General features: G+C 41.7%; 1 protein-coding gene across 3 annotated transcripts; it reads left to right on the forward strand.

The window, feature by feature from the left end:
• The first annotated feature begins 7,468 nt into the window (after window positions 1-7,468).
• LOC125004408 (axin-1-like) lies at window positions 7,469-23,373 on the forward strand. Of its 3 annotated transcripts, none has more exons than XM_047578978.1 (13): window positions 7,469-7,675; window positions 8,994-9,693; window positions 11,519-11,712; window positions 11,857-12,030; window positions 14,158-14,292; window positions 14,374-14,470; window positions 15,490-15,627; window positions 15,757-16,147; window positions 17,197-17,374; window positions 17,476-17,649; window positions 18,572-18,871; window positions 19,447-19,596; window positions 20,078-23,373. In XM_047578978.1, the coding sequence occupies exons 2-13, from the start codon at window positions 9,064-9,066 to the stop codon at window positions 20,202-20,204; spliced, it is 2,688 nt and encodes an 895-aa protein (XP_047434934.1). In that variant the 5' UTR covers window positions 7,469-7,675; window positions 8,994-9,063; the 3' UTR covers window positions 20,205-23,373. The 3 variants fall into 3 exon arrangements, with proteins under 3 accessions (XP_047434934.1, XP_047434932.1, XP_047434933.1); XM_047578976.1 differs by having other exon boundaries at window positions 7,473-7,675; window positions 17,473-17,649; XM_047578977.1 differs by lacking the exon at window positions 7,469-7,675 and adding an exon at window positions 8,476-8,722 and having other exon boundaries at window positions 17,473-17,649.
• Window positions 23,374-24,986: the final 1,613 nt, after the last annotated feature.

A 24,986-nucleotide genomic window follows, 5' to 3' on the forward strand; every position in this document is an offset into this window, starting at 1 on the left:
TCATCATGGTCTTTTTTTTGGCCGTTAATATAGGCCTCTCTTTGCCATCAAAGGCAGCACATCAATTGCTTTGACTCCCAAGTGTATGTGTGAGGGTGAAGGGGAGAAAGGGAGAGAGGAGAAAAAAGAACAACACCATGTATCAAAGATCAAGGCACGCTTTCATGCCTGGTTTCGGCCTTAGTTGGGTCTTGCTTTCCATCATCTTTGCATCCTCCCTGTTCTAGGGCTTCGCGGCGCTCTCTCCGAGAAAAACCTTCGACGATTCCTCCCCGACCCCTCGGCGGGTCCAAATTCTACGCATACGCTTAAAGAACATGAAATCAGACACTTTTGCGGGGAAGCAAAGATTTTTTTTTTTTTCTGATTTTTCTTTGAGAATGTTCTGCAGCTCGCAGGCTACCGGGCCACAGCTCTGCACCGATGATGACAATACGTGAAACAATATTTGAATAAGCAGCAGGAGGGCAGCCAGCTAATCCACTGTGGCTAATCCAGTATTGGTGCAGGCCATATTGGTAGCTGGAGTATTCAACCCCATCACAATACACATCAGCAGGACGCCATGGCAGATATACTGACACTCTTACTGCAGGCATGGCTGGGAAAGGCCGGCAGATGGATGGATGGATGGATAGTTGGATGAACGGGCTGGTGCATAAATGATAGAGATAGATAGATGGATGGATGGATGGAAAACCTTCGTAGTGACACTACCCCTTCTTTGTTTCATATATCGTCTCATCCTCGTATTTTAAGCAAAAGAAAAATATAGAGAGAGAATTGTGTAATTAAAAGAGAAAAGAGACGATGGACATTCACAGCTCTGTGATCATGTTTATCTATAATTTTATGATAAACGCAAGGCACTAACAAACCGGCGAAGTGTCGCAATCGCAGTAAGCTGAGGATACGACAAACTCGCCAAAAAGATCCAGCGCTCGAAATCTTCCATATCTTCTCTTTTTTTTTTGTAACTTTTAATGCAGCCAAACAAAAAAATACTTGTCTCCAATTAATTTTCTCAAAGAGCAGAGGTCTGTTTCTCTTTCAAGGGGTGTATAATGAAGATTTCACTCCCTGTGAGCATCTAAATGGGTCTTTGTGCTGGGAGGCCCCCAAGAGATAAGCCTGTTTCTGACAGGCCTCCGTACAGACGCCCAAATCTGCTCTGGCAGCTGGAACAAAGGGACCCCTGAGCTGGACCGGCACGCTGACAAAAAGCAGCGTCGCGGTCGTCGAAGGAGGCCGCCTCAATTTGAGATTTATTAATCTAATCTTGTCTTCGCTGGAAATTGTTGTTTTTATTGCATTCTTTACAGTAATGGAAGAGATTTACGTCTTTTTTCTCTGTATTTTTATTTTATTTTATTTTTTTTAACTGGAATAGTGACATTCAGTTTGCTGTGATGGTCGGCTGATCGTATGAGCGGCCACTCATCTGTCAGTGACGTTGTAATTAATCGGTATAAGTTGTAACTGGTGTTGCACGTGATACACGTTTCAGCTTGTTAGCGGTAGGATTCTTTTTATTCAGGAGTCTCCTGGAATAAAATAAGTTATGGTTAAAAACAAAAAAAAAAGAGAAACAAAACATTATATGTTATTTTTAAATTATTGTTTTATATAACACTACATAGAATATATGATTTATTATATTATATGATGTTTTATCATATTCTTGTCTTAGTATAGTTCAAGAAACACCCCAGATGAAGGCTATTTATGGACTTTTTACATAAGCTGATGCAAAACCATTTTAAGATCTGTAATTTTTTCATCCTGATTTTCTATACGTTGACTTCGCTCTTGACATCAAACTGTATTTTTGCAAACTACCTACCACCCAGTTTACGTTTCTGACATTCAACTCCCGTCCTACGAGCATTCAGTTGTTAAAAAGAGTCGGGAAGTTGTCAAAAAAAAGCTATATACTGAATATACGCGACATGATCAGTTATGCCCAGTTTGTTCGTGTTTGGACACAGATATAAAAAAAATAAATCCTCAGTTCATTCTCACGGATTAACAGCGGCTGTTCAACCGCGAGTCCTCGCAGACAGGTTCACTGTGTTCCAGGATTTATGGAAATAAATACTGGTCGGGCCGCGTGTCCTTGGGCCAGAGACACTGCGGACGAAGTGGCTCTCACTGGTAGCTGAGCACCTTTAGGCAGTAGGCTCCTAAATATAAGATAGATAGATACATAGATAGATAGATAGATAGATAGATAGATAGATAGATGCATTAGGACCAGGTGTATCACCCCCCTTCCCTCGCGTAATGACCTTTCTTCAACTAAGAGCTCAGACCTCGACAACAGCCCCTCGCACACACACACACATACAAAGCCGAGACTCATTATAGATTCATAAGTACCAACATGCCCCCAACCCCTCCTCACCAAGACATCATAAAGGTCAAGTTCATCTTCGTCAGTATTCTCCCTCTGTCTCCTTCCCTCTCTCCTCAGTGTCTCTGGGGGCGCCGCAACAACACCAGCCTGTTGCCACAGGAACCTGTATGTGCAGGTGCAGTGTGTGCGTGTGTGCGTGTGTGTGTGTGCGTCTGGTTGTGTGTGTGTGTGTTGACTGCTGAGAATATTGGCCAAAGTAATGTGAATACATTTCCATAATAAAGCATGTTTACCCTGGTTGTAAGGTCTGCCAGTCGAACGCGTTGTCATTTTTTTTTTTTTTTTTGAGCGTCTCTGCTGCCCGTCTTCATTACTGGCCCCTGAACGCCTCCTCTAGATCTCCCGCTGAACAATTTCCACACCGATGGAAGACATTTACATGGTTTTAAAGGTGCAGACCAAATTGAGTTTTATGCTTAAAGTGTAGCATATTTTAATATGTCGCTGAATTGTATTGCACTCATTGTAAGGGTGGACAATAGTATCTAAGTACTGACATTTTAAAAACACTTTATAAGCAAAAATAATTTGAGTCAACTACATTCAGAGGATATTTACACAAATGGAAATGGAAAAAATTCACCACCACCTGCATTTAATGAAGCAAATAGGAACGAGCCTCCTATTGCATAATTACTGCATGCAATGAGTAGCTTCTCGTTTCTTAAACAACTATGTGGAGAGACACATCCCGTGGTCGTGGAAAAGATGTTTGAGAAGAGTCAAATCATTGGCATGCATCAAGAAAGGAAAACATCTGAGGAGATTGAAGCAGAAACTACTAAAATTAGTTCAAGAACTGTCCAATGCTGCATTAAAAACTTGAAGGACGATGGGGAACCATCATCTTTGAGGAAGAAATGTGGTCGGAAAAAGGTCTGATTAAAAGTTTGGTGAAATCCTATTGAGGAAAAACAACAGTGGAACTCAGGGCTACGTTTAATAGTGAAAGTAAGAACATTTCCACATAAACAACGTGAAGGAAACTCAAGGGACTGGGACTGAACAGCTGTGTAGCCTTAAGAAAACCACTAATCGGTGAGGCTAACCGGGAAAAAAAAGGCTTCAATTTGCTAGGGAGCATAAAGAAATAGAGAATAAGAAGAAGGTCGTGTGGTCTGATGAGTCCAGATTTACTCTGTTCTAGAGTGATGGGGCATCAGGGTAAGAAGAGAGGCAGATGAAGTGATGCCCCCATCATGCCTAGTGTCTATTGTACCAGCCTGTGGGGGCAGTGATACGATCTGGGGCTACTACAGTTGCTCAGGTCTAAGTTCAGCAACATTATGGCCGAATAATGAATGTACTGAATGACCAGGTTATTACATCTATGGATTTTTTTCTTCCCTGATGACACGGGCATAGTTTCCGAGACTCTTAAATTTATTACTGTTGCTTCAGGTTGCCATGGAGAAGCAGTTCCTCCAGAGACGGGCAGAGACGAGGACAGGTGCCTGGACCTCACCTGAGCCTCCAGACCCTGCGGCCAGGAGGCATGGTAATTTCACTTCATCTCTTTTTTTAACACGAGGAATGCTCGCATGTTCCCTCTCTGTTCTCCACTATATGTGATTATGTCACTGACTCATGTCTGGTCCCGCTGCTGTCGCCAGTCTGATTCCCAGTTTTTGTGGACAGTCATATCATCGCTCTTTTAGTTTATTGAAAAAGACAAAGAGCCATGTGGGTCGAATATCTTAACCTTGGAGACAGCCAACTGCGGTGAGGACAGAAACAAAGAAACATTTATAATTCCGTGCCAGCTAGCTGAACTCTGTCTCGTGATGACGATCATACAGTGTGTTGAGATCAAAAAGCCCCAGAACAGAAGCCTTTTATACTGAGATGGTTTTTATTCTTCTCATTTTTTTTTTATTCCAGTTAAGATTTTAAACTCACATATGTGCATATCATATACACATACTCTCACGTGACATGTGAAACGCACATGCATGACACGTGTGAATAAGATCCAAAAAAAAGTCCACACTGAGGTTGTTGTTGTTGTTGAATATGTGGAAGAAATTTGACTTTCAATACACATGTCTATTGGAAACTGTAATGCCAAAGCCTTCCCTCTCTCTCTCTCTCTCTTTCTCTCTGTCTCTCCCTCCTCTTTTTCTTCCTCTCCCTCCCTCCCTTCCTCCCTCTTTCTCTCCCTTCTCCCTCCTTCCTCCTCTCACATACACTCGCTGAGAAGCCGGTGGCAGCTCGGTGCTCCTGAGTGACTGACAGCCCGGCGGAGGGGAGTTGATAAGCGGGGATGCTCAGGTGTCTGCAGCGGTGTGACGGTGCTGCCCCCCGTCCCGTCAGTCCCTCTGCTGCCAACTAGAGATGGGCCCCCCTCTTTTTTTTTTGGAAGAAAAATATAAATAAATAACCGTCTGAGAGGTGAGTTGTTGGTTTTTCCTTGAGAAGTGTCTCTCATTCAGGCGGGTTTAATGCCCGGAGCAGAGTGAGCCGCACCTGGTCATGATGTCTGTGGTGCTGTTTCTGTTTGTGTCCTGACTCGTGGAATATTTTTAGTTTAAATCTGTTTTTATTTATTTATTATTATTATTTTTATCTGTATGTCAGTATGCGTTACAGTCGGCTTATCGGAAATCACGTGGTAACTTCTAATCGAAAAGTGAGCGACCGTGTTAGAATATTTTTCATCCTGTCCAATTATGTAATTGCTCGTTCTTGTCGCTGGGGGCGCTGCTGGGCGGAGTTTACGCTTTACCTGACATAGAACGGCGACGGATAGAAGCGAAACAACCTAAAATCTGCTGTCTGACTGTCTGCTGCAAACCACGTTAGCAAATTAGCAATTAGTCGCTTGAGGACGTTGGCATTTCATCGTTTCCAGTTCTGCTTCTGCATTGTGATGAACACTTCTATATTTTGGTGACATTCATTAAAATAGTCCCTGTGCCCACATACGAGGACATATTTTTGTTTAAAAAACTACTTCCAGTTCAGAGACGATGCTTATTTATTTATTTATTTTAAACGTAGGTCCTAGTAATCACAAATACCTTGGACAAATTGAAAATTTATACCAATTAAAAGCTTGTTAATATTGTTAAAAAATGTGTTTAGATTAAAAAAAAAATCAAGTTACTAATAGTCTAAATGAATGTGTTCACTTTAAACGTATGTATTCTTTGTATAAATCCATCAGACTTTTACACTACTTTTATTGTAATGTACTTTTACTACTATACATTTATACCGTATAGCGGCTGAATGGGAGCTCCTCTGTGTTTATATTTTGAATGTAAAATCTTAACTTACGACTGATATTTTATATGAAGGTCTCTCCACTTTTAATTAGCCTTATTCAGTTGAGTACAACTTTCACCACTGGGAAGTCTTTCTAAATACAAAATAAAAATCTGCAGAAAGTTACTAAACTTTACTCAAGTCTGTGTATATATACGTTTCTGATTATTAGAGTTTGCACGACACAGATAGTTGGAGGAAATACTTTAATTTAATATTGCAGATCAGAGTTAAATAAAAGAATATGAAACGTGATTTAAATAAATTAGATCAAATTTGCTCCACTGCATCAAAACGCTGCATCAGTAGTGATAATCCAATCATAGGATATGTCATCATGTAACAACTGACGAGGCCATGTTGTATAACACACAGTTCTTTTTTTCACTTACGTACTATCACTGCACTGATATGTTTACTTTCAAGAGTGTGTTTGCACATTGTTTTCATTTTAGAAAAAGACTAGTAGTAGCCCAACTATATACTGATGTGTAATAATGAAACACTGATAGTGTCCACGTTACAACATTGGAAGTACTTTTACTTAGCTGTATTGGCCAAGTACGTGTGCACGTACAAATGTAATAAATTTAGTAGTAAGTTTAATTGAAAATTCTTACGTACTGACACTGAACTTTCCCATGCAGGTTACTTTTAAGAGCGTATTTGCACATTGCTTTCGCATTAAGTTTATTATAGAAAAAGACTACTATTTGTCTTTTTAATATAACAAGATGATAGTGGCCATTTTACAACATAGTAAGTACTTTTACCCTAACTTAAATGCAGTTGAAAATACTTTTAGATTGAGCACTTATGTACAATCCGTGAACTTTCCCACGCAGAACATTTACTTTTAAGAGTGTGTTTGCACATTTCTTTTTAATTAGCTTTATTTAAAAAAAATGACTAATAGTAGTCCAGCTGTATACTGATGTGTGATAATGTAACAATGATAGTGGCCATGTTACAACATAGGAAATACTTTTACCCTGACTTAAATCAGAATCAGCTTTATTGGAGAAACTATCAGAATGAGAATTACTTTATTGATCCCAGGGATAAACTACTTTTCATTGCACCAGCTCCTACTGAAAGTGTACCAGTGTTCACAACAAAGAGCAATGTAGGCCGTAAAATATGTAAGAATAAGTAGGTTAATAGGGAAAAAAGTACGCACATCAATATATATATATATATATGTGTACAAGTGAACATTTGTTCCGAGTTGTTGCTCTATAATAACATTGAATATGGGGTGATTGCACAGCGGGAAACTATTGCACATGGTGTAAGTATATGTGCACATACAAATTTAATAAATTTAGTCGTAAATTTAGTGGAGAATACTTTTATATTGTGAACTCACGTACTATTACTGAACCGTCCCATGCAGGAAGTTTACTGTTAAGAGCGTGGTTGCACATTGATTTTACATTCTTTTTTAAAATTTTCGAATAAAAGACTAAAAGTAGTCCATCAGTATACTGGTGTGTAATAATGTAACAATGATAGTGGCCAAGTTACAACACTGGAAGTGCTTTGCTTTTCCAGAAAAAAACCACTGCTATTCATGTATTTAATGTACACAATAATAATGACCATGCTACAACACGGTACGTACTTTTATCCTAACTTAAAATGCAGTTGAGAATACTTTTAGATCGTGCAGCAGTTTGCTTGACCGCTGTGGTTTTCGCCACATTCGCGTACATAACCTGAACACTTATTCCGACCCCCAGATCCTGACCTGTCGCTTCTACCCGTCGCGGATCTATAGACGCAGTCGGCGTGCACGCACGTCCTCTCTCTGGCTCCGGCTGTGTATTATTGCTCTGAAACCAGCCACCATGGGGAGCTAAGGGCAAGGCGACGGGTTATTTCCCTCAATATTTAATGCCCCAAAGCCATCCATATGCTGCGTTTTGGAGCACACTGTTCACGCCAGTATCCCCAATGCAGCGGATTACGGGGGACGGGCTTCCAGAGACGGTAAGACGCGGGACTTTAGTGGGGAAACACGGCTCGTTAACGCACCCAGCTCCAGCTAGCGAGCTAACCAAAACTAGCTCCCCACACCACCAAGCTCTCTCTCTCTCTCTCTCTCTCTTTCTCTCTCTCTCTCTGTGAGGCGCTGCAGGCTTGTGGAGTGGAAAACGTGCCCTCGCTTTTCTTGTTTCGTTTGATCTCACTTCGGCCGATGCGCCGGAGCTAATCTGCGACAAAGTTTGTGCTGCTTTTCTCTGCTTAGTTAGCTAGTCCCGAGCGCCCCCCCTCCTCTTCCAATCTCTCTCTCTCTCCCTCTCTCTCTCTCCAGCTTGTGCTCAAGTGTTTGTGCATGCAGGCCCGTCTTGTGGTGGTTGTAGAGTTTGTTTCTGTACCCATCCCCCCACCGTCTTTGCAGGCCAAGATGAATGAGATTCTCACTTCAAAGCGCTGGCATCGGCGGTGGCATTGCTGCGGGGCTGGCTGGCCCGGCCCGGCCCGGCCCGGTAGCGGCGGTCCTTAGTTGTTTTGGGGCTCAAATAATAATAATAATAATAATAATAATAATAATGGTTATGATGATGATGATGATAATGCGTCTCATGTGAGCTTGACTTGACTGTGATTTAGCAGCTGGTATAGCAGCTAGCCTGTGAGCTAGCTGCTGAACTGGAGACAAAAAAAAAAAAACTTGTTGGTGAACTCCAGCTTGGAAATAGCCGTACACACACTGGAGCATATTAGCTGGCCCTTTTTGGAAGTAGCCGATGGGCTCATTTTTTTAAAAAAGAAAAAAAACAAGTAGTTTCCAGCAAGTTTGGTTGCCCGATTTATTGTGCGAGCGGTTATTTCTCTGCTTTACAGGCTAGGTTGAACTTTATTGTCATTGCACATGTACATGTACAGGTACAGAGCAGCGAAATGCACTTTAGCGTCTAAACCCAGAAGAGCAATAAGCAGCATGAATGGTTTGGTACATGAGCGGTGTGGTGCAGTTTTTAGACAATATTTACACATGGAAAAACCTATGTACATGTGACACCACATACACAGGTGAGTGATTGAGCTACTGTGAACATATTACGCATGTGGATTTGTGTGTTAACGTGTAAACAGGAGCTGTAACATGATTTGTAGTAGATGAAGTGTGCATCCATATCCTGTGCCCACTTGATCGTCTAATATTGGTGGCGCGACACAGCGAAGGGGACGACGGATGAGTCAGGTCGTCCTTATCGCCTGAGCAATAATGTTTATGCGGCCTCCACGTCAGCCCCCACCCACCACCTCCGCCACTAACCCGCTTCTCTTGTTTCCGTTGCAGGGTGAATTGTTTGCCAGCAAACCCTTTGCTACAGGCGAAGATCTGACCTCTGCCTTGTGCAATCAGAGACATGAGTGTTGTCAGAGATATACACGGGATCGGGTACAGGGGCGGCGGCGGCGGCGGCGGGGTTGTGGCCCCTCTGGGCGGCCATGCCCACTTCACCGAAGACGCGCCGCGACCCCCGGTTCCCGGCGAGGAGGGATCTGATGTGGACCCCCAGGTCCAGTCGGTCAGCATCCGTCCGAACGCCCTCTCCCAAACCCTAGGCTATGCCTCGTCATCCCTGTCGTCTAAAATGGGGGACCCGTCGAGCTACACTCCCTCCTCGTCGTCCGCGACGCCGCGCCGCCCCGACCTGGACTTGGGCTACGAGCCCGAGGGCTCCGCTTCGCCGACTCCACCTTACCTGAAGTGGGCCGAGTCGCTCCACTCCCTCCTGGACGACCAGGAAGGCATCCAGCTGTTCAGAAAATTCCTGTGCCAGGAAGGATGTGCGGACCTCCTCGACTTCTGGTTCGCCTGTTCGGGTTTCAGGCAGACCAGCCAGGAGAAGAGGGGGAAGCTGGCCAAGGCCATCTACAGGAAGTACATCGTGGACGGAAGCGGGATCGTCTCCAGGCAGATCAAGGCGGCCACCAAGAGCTTCATCAGAGACTGTGTCGGAAAGCCGCACCCGGACCCCGCCATGTTTGAACAGGTGATTAAAAAAGTCGAGTCGTGCATGTTTGAGAACGACGCGTGTCGGAGCGGTCACCGGGTCAGAGGGAGACGCCGCGAACGTTGCACGTGCTGTTGTGTTGTCATTTTAAACTGTCTATCCGCTTCAGCCACGATAAAACATTTTTTCAGCTGTTAAGGTATGAGCCGACACAAAGCAGCATTGTTATGCATGCAGGCAGGCAGGGCGCACAGATGAAAGTGGATGTTGGCAAGATAGTGGATGTCCCCCATAGAGCCGGAGTTGTCCTCAGACTGGTTCTCAGGTGTTTGTTTTGTTTTTTCTTTGCAGTGTCAAAGTCCTTATTCCTTACTTTCCTTATTTATAAAAGTCGAAAGCTAAATGTGCTTGTCTCACGTTTGTTTAGTCTGTTTTGGATCAGAAGTGTGAGAGTAACATGCAGTAAGGACGTCCCTGTCCCTGACCTTCATAGTTATTTATTATAGATCTTATTATAGCGTATAAACGTCTTCCTCCTCTTCTGTTTTAACGACTAACGCAGGTTTTTTACCGATGTTTCTGGAGCTAAGGGGAGCTAGCGTGTCCTCACCACGTTAGCGCTATTCCAGGCAGCGCATACGTGATCCAGGAGAATACAAGCGAGATAAGAGGCGCCTTCGTGAACCTGCAGGAGGATATTAAAAGAATAGTATCGAATTAGGAGGCGAAGTGACTTTATCGGGACGTCCCCGCTATGCGTTTGGATTTTTACGTTTCTGTAGACGTGAAATCCCATTTGCTGTTAGAATACATGCTACACGCTAACTCTTGATGCATGTGATTTGTTAGTGTTGTTTTCCTGGTGGGTATTTTTTAAGGAGGGAGGAAGTGAAGTCTGGCAACTAAGAGCGAATTTGAGTTAATGCCGTGTAAATGCAGTTACAATTACCGAGGAACTGATTCAGAACGTGTTCCTGCGGTTGTAAAGGATTGATCAGCCTTGAAAAGGGAAAGCAACAGTCGTGGCACTAATTTGTTTCACACACACACACACACACACACACACACACACACACACACACACACACACACACACAGTAGAGATTTGTCAAGGCAAAGATTTGCGTTTTCTCACCACAAGAAAGAACCACCTTCATAGTGTCGTTGTTGCTCTTTCTCGATGCAGTTTTGCATGTGTGCGTTTTTCGACCGTGTCTACGCTGTGTGAGACGACTTCCGCGGGTTCCTAGCAGAGCTGTATGCATCACCACCGAACAATAAAATTGCAGTAAATGAGATTACATAATTACCATAATGAACCAACTGAAGCTTGTTTCAGTTTCTCTGCTGCCAGCCTTTCCACACACTCACTCTTTAGTTTTATTTTATACTTGAGGGGTGGAAGAGTCCTTAAAGATTTTTTTTTTTTTTTTTAAGGAAATCCTGAAATGTTCAGTAAATAAAACTCATCTCTGTTTTGTCTTAAACTAAACCCCAATCAGAAGGAACCCAGTGAAGGCACATTTAACCTTTTCAAATGAATCGTCAGTGTGAGTTTAACACACCCCTCTGTGTCGGCGTGGTTGGGCACTGGACTAGCTGTCAGTTATCTAAAGATAGTTTACTCTGTAATTGTGTTGATATGTGATACTGCTTCTAGTAACTTGTGTCCACATTTATATTCAAAAGTAAAACCGTGGTCAAGTGAGTCCAGCGTGAAGTGCGGTTGAGAATCTTTAAATTGTATTTCATTGATTATTCGGGTGGTGAAATCTCGAGGCGTCGTTTATTCATTTTTATTCATTTATTTATTTATTTTTGTACCACATATGGAAACGTCTTTGCGCTTGTATTTGTGCTCCAGGCTCAGACGGAGATCCAGGCCATGATGGAGGAGAACACCTACCCTTTGTTCCTCAAGTCGGATCTGTACTTGGAGTACACGCGGACGGGAGGGGAGAGCCCCAAACCTAACCCCAGCGATCAGAGCCCCACGTCGGGGCCGGCCAAGCCTGTGCCCGGGTACTTGCCTACACTCGCCGAGGACGAGGAGTGGAGGTGAGATGAGCTTTTGTTTTTTTTTTGTGTGTGTGTGTGTGTGTTTTACCCTCATCTGAAATCATTAAACAGTCATAGAGCACCGCTGACAAATCAATGCCTTCTCCATTTAAGATATGGAACATATTTGATGTGTTTTAATAGATGTGGTGGTGGAGGAGGCGGAGGAGGAGGAGGAGCGAGGGAAGTGGAGGAAGAGAAAGATGAGGATGAGTGTGGAGCCACGCCAGCTGGTCGGCTGACTCACAGCCTGCTGATGCAGACGGCGCCGCAGAGAGCCACAGTGAACAGGAGGAGGCCGGACAGCAGAGAGTACAGGTACGGACAGCGCCTCGCACTCGTGAGGTGAACCACAAGGTCTCGGGAGTTTGTTGTGGTACTTTCATTTTGATGCAGCGGTTGAATTTATTCTCTAAAAACCAGAAATAAGAGCGAATATATTGGAATATTTTATTATGTATTTTTTGTCTATTTCACAACAACACTCATTCACATGAAGAATAATAATGATACATGTCTCAAGAAATATAGGTAATATATTTACCTGTCATTGTGTTTTCAGACTAGGCCCTAAAAACTATTTAACCCCAGAACACTAAGGTTATAACGCCATCGCTAATGTTGGGTATATTTCATTTCTGATGTAATATAAATATAGCATCTTAAACCAGAACAATAAACTTCTCATCAAAATATGTTGAAGTACAACAATACACAGTAAATTAGATAGTTTCAGTCTCAACCATAAAACACCATACCCCATAAAAAGGCTCTAAAATTTGCGAAAAATTAGGGAATCTTTAACGAATATCTCCTTTATAAAAATAAATAATAATGTAGCCAGGAACTGGAAATTTGGTCGACCTGTTCCTGGGAAAATGTAACTTTTTGAGTGGCTGACAAGCTGACTGAAAAATATGTTTTGTAAAGTAAAACTGCCTTTAGTCGTGTTTTATTCACATCATCCAGGATCATCTGATTTCATACACAAACACTAGAAATCACCCAAAACACTGGGAAAAAAACATGGGCCGGCGAATTGGAGCAGGGAAACCTGACGGTACCGATGGACTACAACTCAGACAGAAGGAACACAATGAAAATCAGCTGGCGTTAGCAGGGTCTCCACGGGGTCATTAAAAGTATTAAAAGTTGATAATTCAATTTTGGGGAAATTAAGACTCTTAAAAAGTATGAAAAAGTAAAATTTGAAGGTAATTTTGAGGTAAATTTTGCGTTTGAGTCCACAAACACTGAAAAAGTGTGTGAATTTATTTGTTTATTGAAAAACAAACATGAAACGGTAACATAATAACTGGACGACTGTGGGTGCGTTCGTGAATTGTCTCTGAGACGGATCAGAATTATCCGTATTTGGAAATCCCATTTTATTTGCTGTTCAGGATCAGTTTAATCCGTTTTAGTTTTATGCTGGTTTTTCAAAGCGGCGTCGGCCTGAATCAGCCTGATCCACATACACAAATATGAAATCCGGATTACCAGTGCTCTAAAAGGGACATGACAATGTGGGCCACCAGCTGTGTAAAGAACAACTGTTTGAAGAGTCAGCATGGGATCACTTTGTGCTTCTTATTTTAAGACGAAACACAAAAGTAACATAAACATCCACCTGTTTTTTTTCTTAGTTATTTATTTTTGGATCAGATCCAACTGAAACATTTTGAACAACACAAGCAGAAGGTTTGATCCAGATTAAAACCAGGATTGGATTACGCGATCTAATCCGGTTTCAGAATCCTTCTTTCCCTTTTGAACAAACCATTTTCAAAATGTGATCCAATCCGATCACCAACATCTGATCAGATCACCTTTGAACAACTGGCCCATAGTCTTAACGTTACATCGGCTATTAGGACACTCTCCTCATCTTCACCAACGTCAGGGTGTAAACCAGTAAACCAGTTTTGAGTTTATACAAGTGTTTAGACTAAACATGAGTTCAGACTTTGCCTTTGATTTATCCTGCCAGTCTATTTGAATTCAGTTTATGTAGAGATGTAACGATATGAAAACTTCATTTCATGATTATCGTGATTAAAATTCACCACTGAAATCATTAATCCAAATTTTACTTTGAAAAAACAAATGATAGTCAGACACAGTTTTAATGATAATAAAAATTTGAAGTGGTGTTAGTAACCGTCTGGATGAAACCTGAAATAATTACATCCCTAGTTGTATGATAGTTGTCTATAGTCTTTACCGTAAACTAAAACTGTTAAGTTGAAGGTGTCACTGATGTAAACGGCTACAATTCAAAGTGGCAGTGAGGTATTAAAAAATATTATAATAACGACTTGAAACAGTCTTTAAAAGGTATTGAAATTAACTTCCTGTATTTAGCCTGGTTAGTTTCCCGGGTTAATTTTAATATCGTGGAAGATCTCCTGAAAATTCACTAACCGTGTGTGGATCCTTCCTCAGGCCGTGGAGGGAGCCCGTAAACCCGTACTACGCAAACATGGGCTACGCTCGCGCTCCAGCCACCAGCGCCAACGACAGCGAGCAGCAGAGCATGTCGAGTGACGCAGACACACTGTCGCTGACCGACAGCAGCGTGTAAGTAAACACAGAATCACCTCCTTTAACCGGTTAATTCTGCCGCCCCGGCGCTGACTCTTATCTGCTCTGTGCCTGCAGAGATGGTATCCCTCCATACAGATACCGGAAGATCCACCGTAAAGAGATGCATGAAAGTGCCAAAGCCAATGGACGTGTGCCCCTACCTCATATACCTGTGAGTACGGACGCTCTTCGTTTGAATATTTCTTTGAAAATATACTTTTTTCTTATATATTTCGTAGAATTAAATCTTCCAAGTTCATGGTTTTGTTCATGTTGTTTTTAAAAACATGACCTGTTGCATTCAGGTCATAGCAGAGATGCAAAATCCTCCTCCATCGCTTGAATTAATCATCGTCTGGTGCAAAAGTATCTTAGCCAACGTCTCTTAACAGCGACGAGAGCAGGAAACTTCTCATACAAAAGTAGCAGAAATCGCTGTAAACAATAATCCCACCTGTTCCCCACAGTTTTCTCCCACAACTCATTATGTGGAACAAATAAAAACAATATTCATTAGAACAGGAGTGGGAACTGTGGAAATGCTGTCATATGTGAGGAAACACCAGAGGCTGGATAAAAATCGACACCATAAAAACCCTAAAAATAACGTAAAATGAAAATAAATAAAAACACAACTTGAGCTCATATAAAAAAAAAACGACACTATAAAATGCGAACTACTGAGAGTGAAAGATTAAAAATAATAATAATTAAATAGTAAATGTGTTAATAAACAAATTTCAATTAAAAGCTGAAGTAAAAAGGTAAGTTCCTGGCCTTTTAAAATTACCATCAATATAAATAAACCAGCCGAGCTGCAGAATCCTCACCGGTTGACTCATGGTCTCGATGAATTGAGTCATCAGCTTTTAGATGGTGGAAACTGGAAGCACCCACTATGTGTACAGTCCACTGAGAAGAGACACTCAAATATCAATTATTTACCAAGCAGAACACTAAAAGTAATATTTAATTGTTAGCCAACGACAACAAAGACTTCAGGGTTAATTTCCTTCGTGAAAAAACATCATGATTATAATAGCTCCATACCTCCTGGTTCTACTTAACTATTGCTCCTCCCCTCATCTAAAGCTCTTTAGTTGCATATTTAAATATTGGCAGCAGATGTGTGTAGCAGCTTGTGGTATCGCATTTATTTTTTTGTTTTTTTGTGCTCTTGTCTGTACACAGCGCACGTATCGCATGCCAAAGGACATCCACGTAGAGCCTGAGAGGTTTGCAGCGGAGCTCATCAGCAGGCTGGAGACGGTTCTCAGAGAGCGAGAGGCTCAGGAACGTCTCGAAGAAAGGCTGAAGAGAGTACGACTGGTGAGGCTTCCCTCAAAAACAAATGCACTTAACTGCTCACGGTTAATAGTGTATTGATTTACAGCCACTCGCGCGTCTGCACCGTGCACATGTTTGAGAAATAAAATACCTGTTTTCTGACGCCAACAGGAAGAAGAGGGGGACGATGCCGACATCTCCGTGACAACCTCCTTGTCTTCTCACAGCATACCACTCCCCCTCCCCTCATCGTTCCCCCCCCTCTACGGTGCCCGTTATTCAGAGACCACTGCTAACACGGCAACGGCCGTCACTTACGGCGGCCTGGTTGCCATGGAGGACTCCCAGGACGACGACCCGGAATCCATTTTGGACGAGCACGTCCAGCGGGTGATGAAGACGCCAGGCTGCCAGTCGCCAGGGGCAACCAACAGCACCTTAGGGGGAGGGGGTCGACACACCCCTCCCAAATCATCGCGGTCACCCGACGGGGGGATCGGGCCGCCTCACTACTCGCACAGAGGAGGGGGAGGTCACAGTCTGCCGGCCGCGGTGGTCAAAGGTAAGAGGGCTGATGCTGGCTGATGACACGAGACAGACACCGAGTGTGGTCGTCATGGTTACAACTAGGAGGGGAATATTGATATGGACGTATATTGCGATACTTTGTCTTCCAACACGGTATCGATTTTGAACGACTTCTTCACCTCCACCAACACTTTAACTTTACATGTGCAGTAACTTGGAAATGGATCATTTGAATTAATATTGTTTTTTGTCCAATGAATTATCACTTTCAGCTGATGTACATATATATAACGTGTATTTCAAGCTGCATTTAATTTTCTCAAGCTGCAAAATTCTCAGTCAACTATGGAGAATATCGCAATATATCATAAAATCATAATATCGCAATAATGTATCAAAGTATCGTGATATGTATCGTATCGTGAAACCCTTGCCGATAACAATCCCTAGTTACGAGGTTAGAAATGTCACTCGGACAGTAGGAAATATGTGTTCAACTGTAGAATATTACACATCTGTTTTGGGATGTGGGATTGCGTCTAAATGAGTCTGTTTGTTTATCGTGATTCAGAAATTTGTCACGTGGTGTGACTCATGGATTTCTGTCACTTTTTTAGAAACAGCAGAGCCCAGCGACACAGGAATAAACTAAACTAGGTTTTGACCAACAGAATACTTGCTGATGGGATTAGTTCTTTGTTTTTATTGGGTTTATAATGATCATGAGGTACGTTACAGCATGGCGTGTGCCTTAGACTGTGAGGGAAAGACTTCCAGATATTTCATAAACCGTATTTTAGTTAATAATAATTAATAGTACCATAGTTATTTGATCCAGCACTAACCTCATGTCATGGCACAACAGTGAACATTAAATGTTCTGGAAGATTTTTTTTTGGTGGTGGAGAAATGAAGTCACGGGGTCATATAAATTGTTGCATTGTTAAAAAGTTGGTTGTGAAAACCTGATGACAGAAATTACATTGAAAGCGATTATTTGAGAACCAGTATTTTGGACCTAAATGTGGAGAATCTGTCAAAGAGTGTTCGTCGCTGATGAGTCCTCGTTTGTTTCCGTCTCAGGTCTGCATCATCACAAGCAGCTGTACCACCACCGAGCGAGAGAAGGGCAGGATGAAGCAGGCTCCAGGTCTCAGCCCAACTTCTTGTGGAACGGAGACCCCTCCAGCCAGTACACGGGGAGGAGCCGCAACTACGCCGACGGAGCCGGAGCCAGTACACTCGAGGGGATGGGCAGCAGGTTAGTGCGCGTCTTTGGTCTGCAGCACATTCGCTTGTACTGGGCCGTATTCGGATGACCTCATCTGGGTTGTGTATGTTTTACCCGTGCGATTGCAGCAGTAAAGGCAGCACGCTGTCGAGGCGAGGTTGTAAGAAAGCGTCGGAGACGTCGGGCAAAGGGGAAGAGAGCGGGCGAGGCATGGAGACCCAGGTACCACCGGAGGATCTGGAGAGGAACCAGAAGATCCTGCAATGGATGATGGAAGGAGACAGACAAAGGAAGAGCAGCCATGGGTGAGTCATCTAGTTAATCTACTAGAGGGGAAAATAGATTTTCACAAAATCGAGTTGCGTTATTAGAAAAAGACCAAAGATGCAGCCACACACCAGCTTTCAGACCGTACTCTCAGAGTTCTCCTCCACAGGAGATGCAACAAATTACATACATTTTAGAAATCGAGCATTTTATGAATTGATATTTGATCCTTTTTTTAAAATTTTTTTTTTTATTCATTTATATGGGTAAAGATACAAACACACATACACATAGTGTCCACACCCACCAAGTGCAACGTTTGCCAGGAAAAAGAAACAAGATAATAAACCAAAAATCGAATAACAAACCAAAATAAAGCAGTAACACAACCAATCAGTCACTCGGCAAAGAATAATCTGTTTAACCACAATCACAGTCTCTCTAAAGGAAAATGTATAAGGTTTTCTACAGGCAACTCAAACAATTCATCTTTGATCCTTCAAATTAAGAGTAATATGATCCATTTTTATAATCTTCAGGTGTTTGTGTGTGGCTGTTGTGTTGCTGTGGTACATCAGTAAATTCTCCGAAATATCCATTTTATTAAGTCTCTGTTTAAAAAAAGATTTAACCTGATGGGGGTTACATCATTACTTAAAGTTGTTGTTTTTTTTAATTAAAAATGTAAACTGATTTATATGTAATTAATGCCATTATTTTTCAGCCTGGGGATAGATTGGTTACTGTAATGCCACTTTATATGCTTACGTGCTTTATATTTCTAATGAATGAGTGGGTGGAGCTCAGGGACAGCGGATGGGTTGTAGTTTATGTTACGTTTTTTTTGTGTCCTATAAGTCGCCGTGCAGTAACAATGAAAATCGTTCTGATTCTGATGCTAAAAACACTCAAAAATACTTCAATCGTCTGACATTTCTTGTGTTGACTCTTTCCCTTCAGTGGCAGCACCAGCAGCTCCAGGAGGACGGGAACCAGCACCGAGTCACCGCGCCCAACTTCAGTGGAGCGACCCGGAGCCGTGCACCCCTGGGTCTCGGCCCAGCTGCGGAACAACCCCTCCTCGGTGTCCGCCGCCGTCCCCGGCTCGTCCTCCACCCAGGTCCAGCCCTCGCACCCTTTCATCCAGGACCCGGCTATGCCCCCCAACCCGGCGCCCAACCCCCTCACCCAGCTGGAGGAGGCTAGGAGGAGGCTGGAGGAGGAGAGGAGGAGGGCCGCGCAACAGCAGGCCAAGCAGAGGTACGTGTCCAGTCCAAATCTACCGTATTTCCTCTAATAGTGGCCGGGGCCTTTGTTTAACGGTTACCCGTCATTGGAGGCAGGCTTTTATTAGAGGGGGGGCTTTATTTCTAATTCCCCAGGTTCACCATTCACACAACTGGTTGGTCAGAATGGGCGAATGAATAAATTACACCACTGTATCAGTTCAAACTCTCAGAAATAAACAGGCTACATATTATTGGGCAAATTGTCAGGGTTTAATTTTCTAATTTTCTTATTTTTTGCTGGTCAATAATATCCTGTACTTTACTCTGCACTTTTCAAAACCTTCTCCTCCAAGTTTACGTCATTGTTTCTTGTTTGCTAAAGCTCTCTGTTGCTTTCACAGTGTTTCGTTCAAAAAAATCTGGGTTCATGTGTCTCTTCAAACGTAGCTGCTGCCACCTGTGGTACCAGTGTGTTACTGCATCTGTAATTGAGGCCGACCTTTATTTGTTCGTGTGAACCACTATTAGAGGAAATACGGTTCGTTTGCCTCAGTGTTTGTGTCGTTATTAGAGTGTTTGACGTAGACCCTCTCTCTCTCTCCAAAGGCATAAATCTGGGAAGCGGCAGGTGTGTGAGAACATGACCGTTGCTTACTACTTCTGTGGAGAACCAATCCCATACCGGACATCAGTCAAGGGCCGCGTCGTGACTTTGGGCCAGTTCAAGGAGCTGCTTACCAAAAAGGGCCACTACAGGTGAGGACATGTTTTTTTCTTGTCATTGCATAGGTCTTCAACAGGGGGTCCGCAACCAATGGTTGATAGACATTGTTCATATACTTTTTTTTTTTTTTTTTGTTAATTTCCCCCCACAAATTTAAATTTCTTTAAATAAACATTAACATGAATCCAACATATTTTAGTAAAGGGATAAATGGAGGAAGAAGACGTTAAACGCAGAGCGCCACGTTAGACCTGTCAATCTAAGCTTCCTGTACACAGTAGCCCCGCCCCCTATTGCTGCTGAGCCAATCACAAGGCTCCACTGACTCCCTTCAGTCGCCAGGTGAAATCCCAGATTCACGCTGCAATATTAGCGGAAGAGAAGTAACAGTGCAGCTCGCTTTTCTTTCCTTGGCCTGAAGAACGTTGAAAACCTCTGTGTTACTGTGTTTTTCTCGTTGTACGTGAGAAACCCTGAAGTGACTCTCGTTGTCTCCCCCCCGTTCGCACGCAGGTTCTACTTTAAGAAAGTGAGCGACGAGTTCGACTGCGGCGTGGTGTTCGAGGAGGTCCGCGACGATGACGCCATCCTGCCCATCTTCGAGGAGAAGATCGTCGGGAAGGTGGAGAAGGTCGACTGAAAACCGGGGAACGGGAAAAAAAAAACGAGACGGAAAAGATCGTCTGGAGAGAGAGAGAAGGGGGGGACGGGAAGAAAACATTCAGGTTGGGGTGAGAGTTCGCCTGCGAGGACGGGGGGAAGGAAAAAAGGAAAAGGAAAAAAAAAAAAACAAACGACGGGAAGTAGAAAGAAGGAAGGAGCAACGTGTGACAGAAGGGAGATTGCGCTGCATAGAAGAAGATGGAGTATTAAAAGGAGGTGGTTATTTTTTATGGGATGTCTGTGCCTGGATTAAACCCACATGTAAAGCAAAGAAGCTTGGCCAGATGATACCGGAGCGGAGGAGGAAAACAAAATAAAAAAAAAAAAAAAGAACATAAATTATTTCACCTGTCCTGCCTCCACTGTGGATATTCAAGGAGAGCTGTAAAAAAAAAAAAAATATGATGTCTGACCAGTCTTCCACTTCTAATGCTACGGATGGAAAAGGGTGAGGGGACTGCTGGAAGGAGAGGGGATCTGAGTAGTCTTCCACTTCTGCTCTGGAGGAGCCTGTCCTCCGCAGACCATTACAATGCTGCTACATTACCACGGAAACTCTTCAATCGGTGCTCGGGACGGTGCTGAAAGCGGCCGGGGCGTCCAAGCCGCCTTCCACCGTCTCTGTTCCTCATCAGCTGGTGACGAAAGGAGAGGACAGAAGATTTTTTTTTTTTGTTTGTTTGTTTGTTTGTTTGTTTTTTTGGGGGGGGGGGGGGTTGGAACTTTTTCGCCTGCTTCTCCTCTCGTCGACTTCATAGCCTCAAAAACAGAGAAACGTGCTCACCCTCGATTCCTAGATGTCACGTAGTGATCTCTCACGTCAACATGTTCAGACAACAGTTCTCTGCATAACTTGTTTACCAAAGCTACATATTTTTGATAAGGCAAGTATCCTAGCTACTTGTTTTCATTTTATTTTTGAATTGTGTATGTACAAGGCAGGTACTATTACTTATTATTGCAGCCTAATTTTTTTTTTTTTTTTTTTTTTTTTTCTTGTCATATGCCAACTTAATGTTGTATTATTGTGTATGTTTTGAAGCTAGTTCATTAGTCATTTCAGGGCAGCCATTTTTGTTTTGTTTTTTTTCTTCCCACTATACGATCATCATTGCACCTCGATCCCGTACTGTTTACCTTTAAGTGTGCTGTTCTGTTCTCCTGCAAGAGGGATTTGAAATATATATATATTTATATATATATGATCATTTTTTTCCTCCCACAGAAAAAAACAACAAAAAAAAACACAACGTATGGTATTTTTTTAACAGGTCACACTGTCCCCTCCTGTGTCTAAGAACTCAGTCTAGGTGCCTGCGGCCAGTGCCATTACTACCACGAATGCTTACTCTGAAGTTGTCGAGTGCGGAAGCCGTGTGTCTGTTTGTTGTGCGCCTGATCTCAGCCAAAGAGCATAATTGTGTGTCCCATACGCCTACCTGTGTGTGTTAATGTGTGTGTGCGTGTGTGTCTGTGTGCGTGTCCGTGCAGTAACAAACGAAGGGAATCTCGCGTTCCTCCTGCAGATTCCCGCGCCTCAAACGCAGCTCGAGTTTTCAAACCTTTTTTTTTTTTTTAAGCCGGTCATCTTCACTGAACGATTTTAAAGTTTTACAGAATATTCAGAGTTAGACGATGAAGTCGGTGAAGCTCTCACGTCTGACTGTTTAAAGTTTAAAAGAATGGAAACAGGGAAAATGGGCCAGTCTGGCTTTCGTAGTCGAGCATTTTAATTAAATTATGGATTGATTGATCGATGGGTTTTTAATTTTTTTGATCTTCATCATATGCTAATCGATTTGACCGTCGTGGCTTTAAAATTTTTATTCCGTCACCGTTCCGTAAAAGCTGTCTGAAATATTTTGTTGGGCAAGCGGTCCAGACCTCTTTGGTTTACAAAAATACATATATATATAATAAAAAAAAAAAAAAAAACTGTCACTGTTTGGAGACTGGAACAGAAACATAAAGTACTCCAGTATTTCTGCTTGAAAAATGATTGTAAGACTCTAGATAGATGAACCTTTAAAGGTAGTCAGGTTTACTGTTCTGTTTATTTATTCTAAGCTCACCAGCTGCTGGCGATGGCTTCACATTTTACTCTAATCGTAAATAAAAATAAAAAAAACTCCCAAAATGTCAGACTCGTCGTGTAAACGGCTCCTGTCGGGGCCGTGGTATCAGAAAGTGCACAGATGACACACCAGCTGTGTAAGCTGAATGTAAATGTCCCCCTCATTTTTTTTTATTTTAAAGAAACTTTATCCTCAAAGGAACTACTTCATTCATCACACCCGAGTCTGTCTTCAGTGTTGATATCAAGCTGGCGGTGTGTTCGAGTGTTTTATCTATGCTGGTAGTTAATTGAATGTGTTCCCTGAACATGGAGGTCTTGCAGGAATGTCAAATACGTTTTATTTTATTTTTTATTTCTTTGTTTTGGATTCACCCAGCAAGGGAAGCATAGGATCAGAAAACATGTTTGTCCTTACTCCAACCCATTATGCCTTCAATATGAAATTTAAAATTTTAGATATGTATTTGTTTATATTAAAAAAAAAATGTAATTTTAATAATCACCGAGCATGTTCTTTATAAGGAATGTTTTCCGGATGAGTTGAATTATCTATTTTGTTTTTAATGTGTATGTGCGAACTGCTACGGCCCTCCGATGATATCTCGTGTCTTGTTTTGTTGGAAAGAATCGCCCAGGGACAGTTGAATGACGACATTTGTTAAGAGTTGTTTCTTGTGATTATGATTTGATGGACAAAACAAACAACTGCATCTACGTTGTTGATTTGTGTGAAACACAGTGCCTTTATCATGTTATCTTTCAAAGTGTCTATTGAACCAATCCATGCTTTTTAATGGTTTTTACTGAGTCAGTCCCGTTGTATTTTTCTTTTTTTTCTTTTTTTTTTTTTAAAGCTGCAGTCATGCTTTTTTTTTTTTTTCTCACTTCTGTTCGGATCAACCCTCTGCTGTAAATATGTACATTATCATTTCATACGTGTCTTCAGACCTGCACCACATGTCCATGGTGTTTCTGTTTTTCAAAGGTAAACGCCAAGATGTCACTGTGCTGGTTCCACTTGTACATTTCTTTTAAAAAGGTACTTCATAATAAAGATGTTGAATAAACACTTCCTCTGTTTTATTGCTCAGACTGAACACATACTATTTAATCATCTATAGATGGTGTTAGTTATCGGGATCAGTGGTAGTTTTTTCTACTGCAATTCTGAGATGAATTTACTTTTTACTTTACTGCACGTGTGTGATAGTTACAGTTGACTGTTCATTTGTAAAAAAGCCAAAATTTGCATAAAATCAACCATTAAAATCCAATATAATTACAATATATAAGTCTCAGAAATAAACCGTATACAGTGGTTGAAACAGGCTCCGCAATAATAAACCTGTAACAGTGAAATTCTTCTAACATGTCTTTGCATTAACAGTAATAATCCGGAGTTAATTTGTCAAACAGAGAATGTCTGCACAACAGTTTCTTTATTAATTAATTAATTTTGGTTGTGCACACTTAAATGTTTAATGCACAACTTAAAAATGATGCCACTGATTGTTAGATCTGAATATGAATCAGTTTAAAATGAGGTACAAAGACGCTATTTTCAAGAGGCACAGGGATGAGGCAGGTGTTGGGTAGTGTAATGAGGATATTGCATTTATTTGTATTTATATATATTTATATATAAGTTTTTCGTATGGGTGTACGTACTATACGTATATGAAGGTATATATTTATATCACGCATATTATGAGTATATATGTGTATTATATACATGCATACGTGTGTGTGTAAATGAACATATATTTAATATTACTGTATTGTGTGAATATGTAAATTACATTTATCTTTATTCAGTTCAACATTATATATTATATATATATCATATATCTTGTGTTTAAATGTTTTATATTATTTTCTATTATACATTTTTTGTCCTCATAATCGAAATAAATTTCAACCATCTTTAAAATCAGGCATAGAACATTATTTTATACTTTATCACATTATTGGTTGAAAAACAGACCTCTAATGGTGCCGCATGGGCGATGTCTCCTTATAATATCTAAGTGTTTCACAGAGAAAAACAGGGAAAAACAATAAATGGTTTCGGGTCATGGTTAGCCGAATGATACAATAATATTCTCCATCCTCCAACATGTAAGAGACCGTCTTCATCAGCAGATGGAGTTAACTCTCCTTAGAGACGAATCATCTCCATTAACATCTCCTCTCGAAGACGTTAGTAAGTGGATCTTGTTTTGTTTCAGTCTCACAGGGGTGTAGCTTCCTGCGGTGTGTAATAATCAAGATGATTATGCGTTTCTGAGTAAGACAGTTAAACCACTTGTCGTGCAAAAGATGAAAGTAGTTTAGCAGTTAAGTAATGTACATACTGAGTATCAGTTTATCCTCTAAAGAAAATTAATGTCAGTGTGATTAAAATACAGTTTCTATTTCTGTTTTGGAAAAATTAAATATGAAGATCATTCAGAAACTGTACTAGACCGCCACCTTGTGGATTTATTTTTTTTCAAGTGGGAGGTCAAAATAGAGGTTGCATTAATTCATTTCAGATCAAGGGGCTGTTTTTGTGTCCAGCCGCTAAGGCAAATTAGTTGCACCAGTTTTCTGGTTCTTACAGAAACAAGTCAAGCAAGTATCTAATGTTTTTTTTAATTTTCTTCCAAAAAAGAGTTGAATAAGGTCAGCTGGACTTGTAGA

This window comes from Mugil cephalus, chromosome 2, assembly GCF_022458985.1.
Source record: "Mugil cephalus isolate CIBA_MC_2020 chromosome 2, CIBA_Mcephalus_1.1, whole genome shotgun sequence".
Classification (NCBI taxonomy): domain Eukaryota; kingdom Metazoa; phylum Chordata; class Actinopteri; order Mugiliformes; family Mugilidae; genus Mugil; species Mugil cephalus.

Coding starts and splice junctions, on each gene's coding strand:
- LOC125004408 (XM_047578976.1), top strand. CDS start 9,064: ATGAGTGTTGTCAGAGATATACACGGGATCGGGTACAGGGGCGGCGGC. Junction 9,694..11,518: donor ACCCCGCCATGTTTGAACAG/GTGATTAAAAAA, acceptor TTTGTGCTCCAG/GCTCAGACGGAGATCCAGGC. Junction 17,375..17,472: donor CTCGAGGGGATGGGCAGCAG/GTTAGTGCGCGT, acceptor GTGCGATTGCAG/CAGTAAAGGCAGCACGCTGT.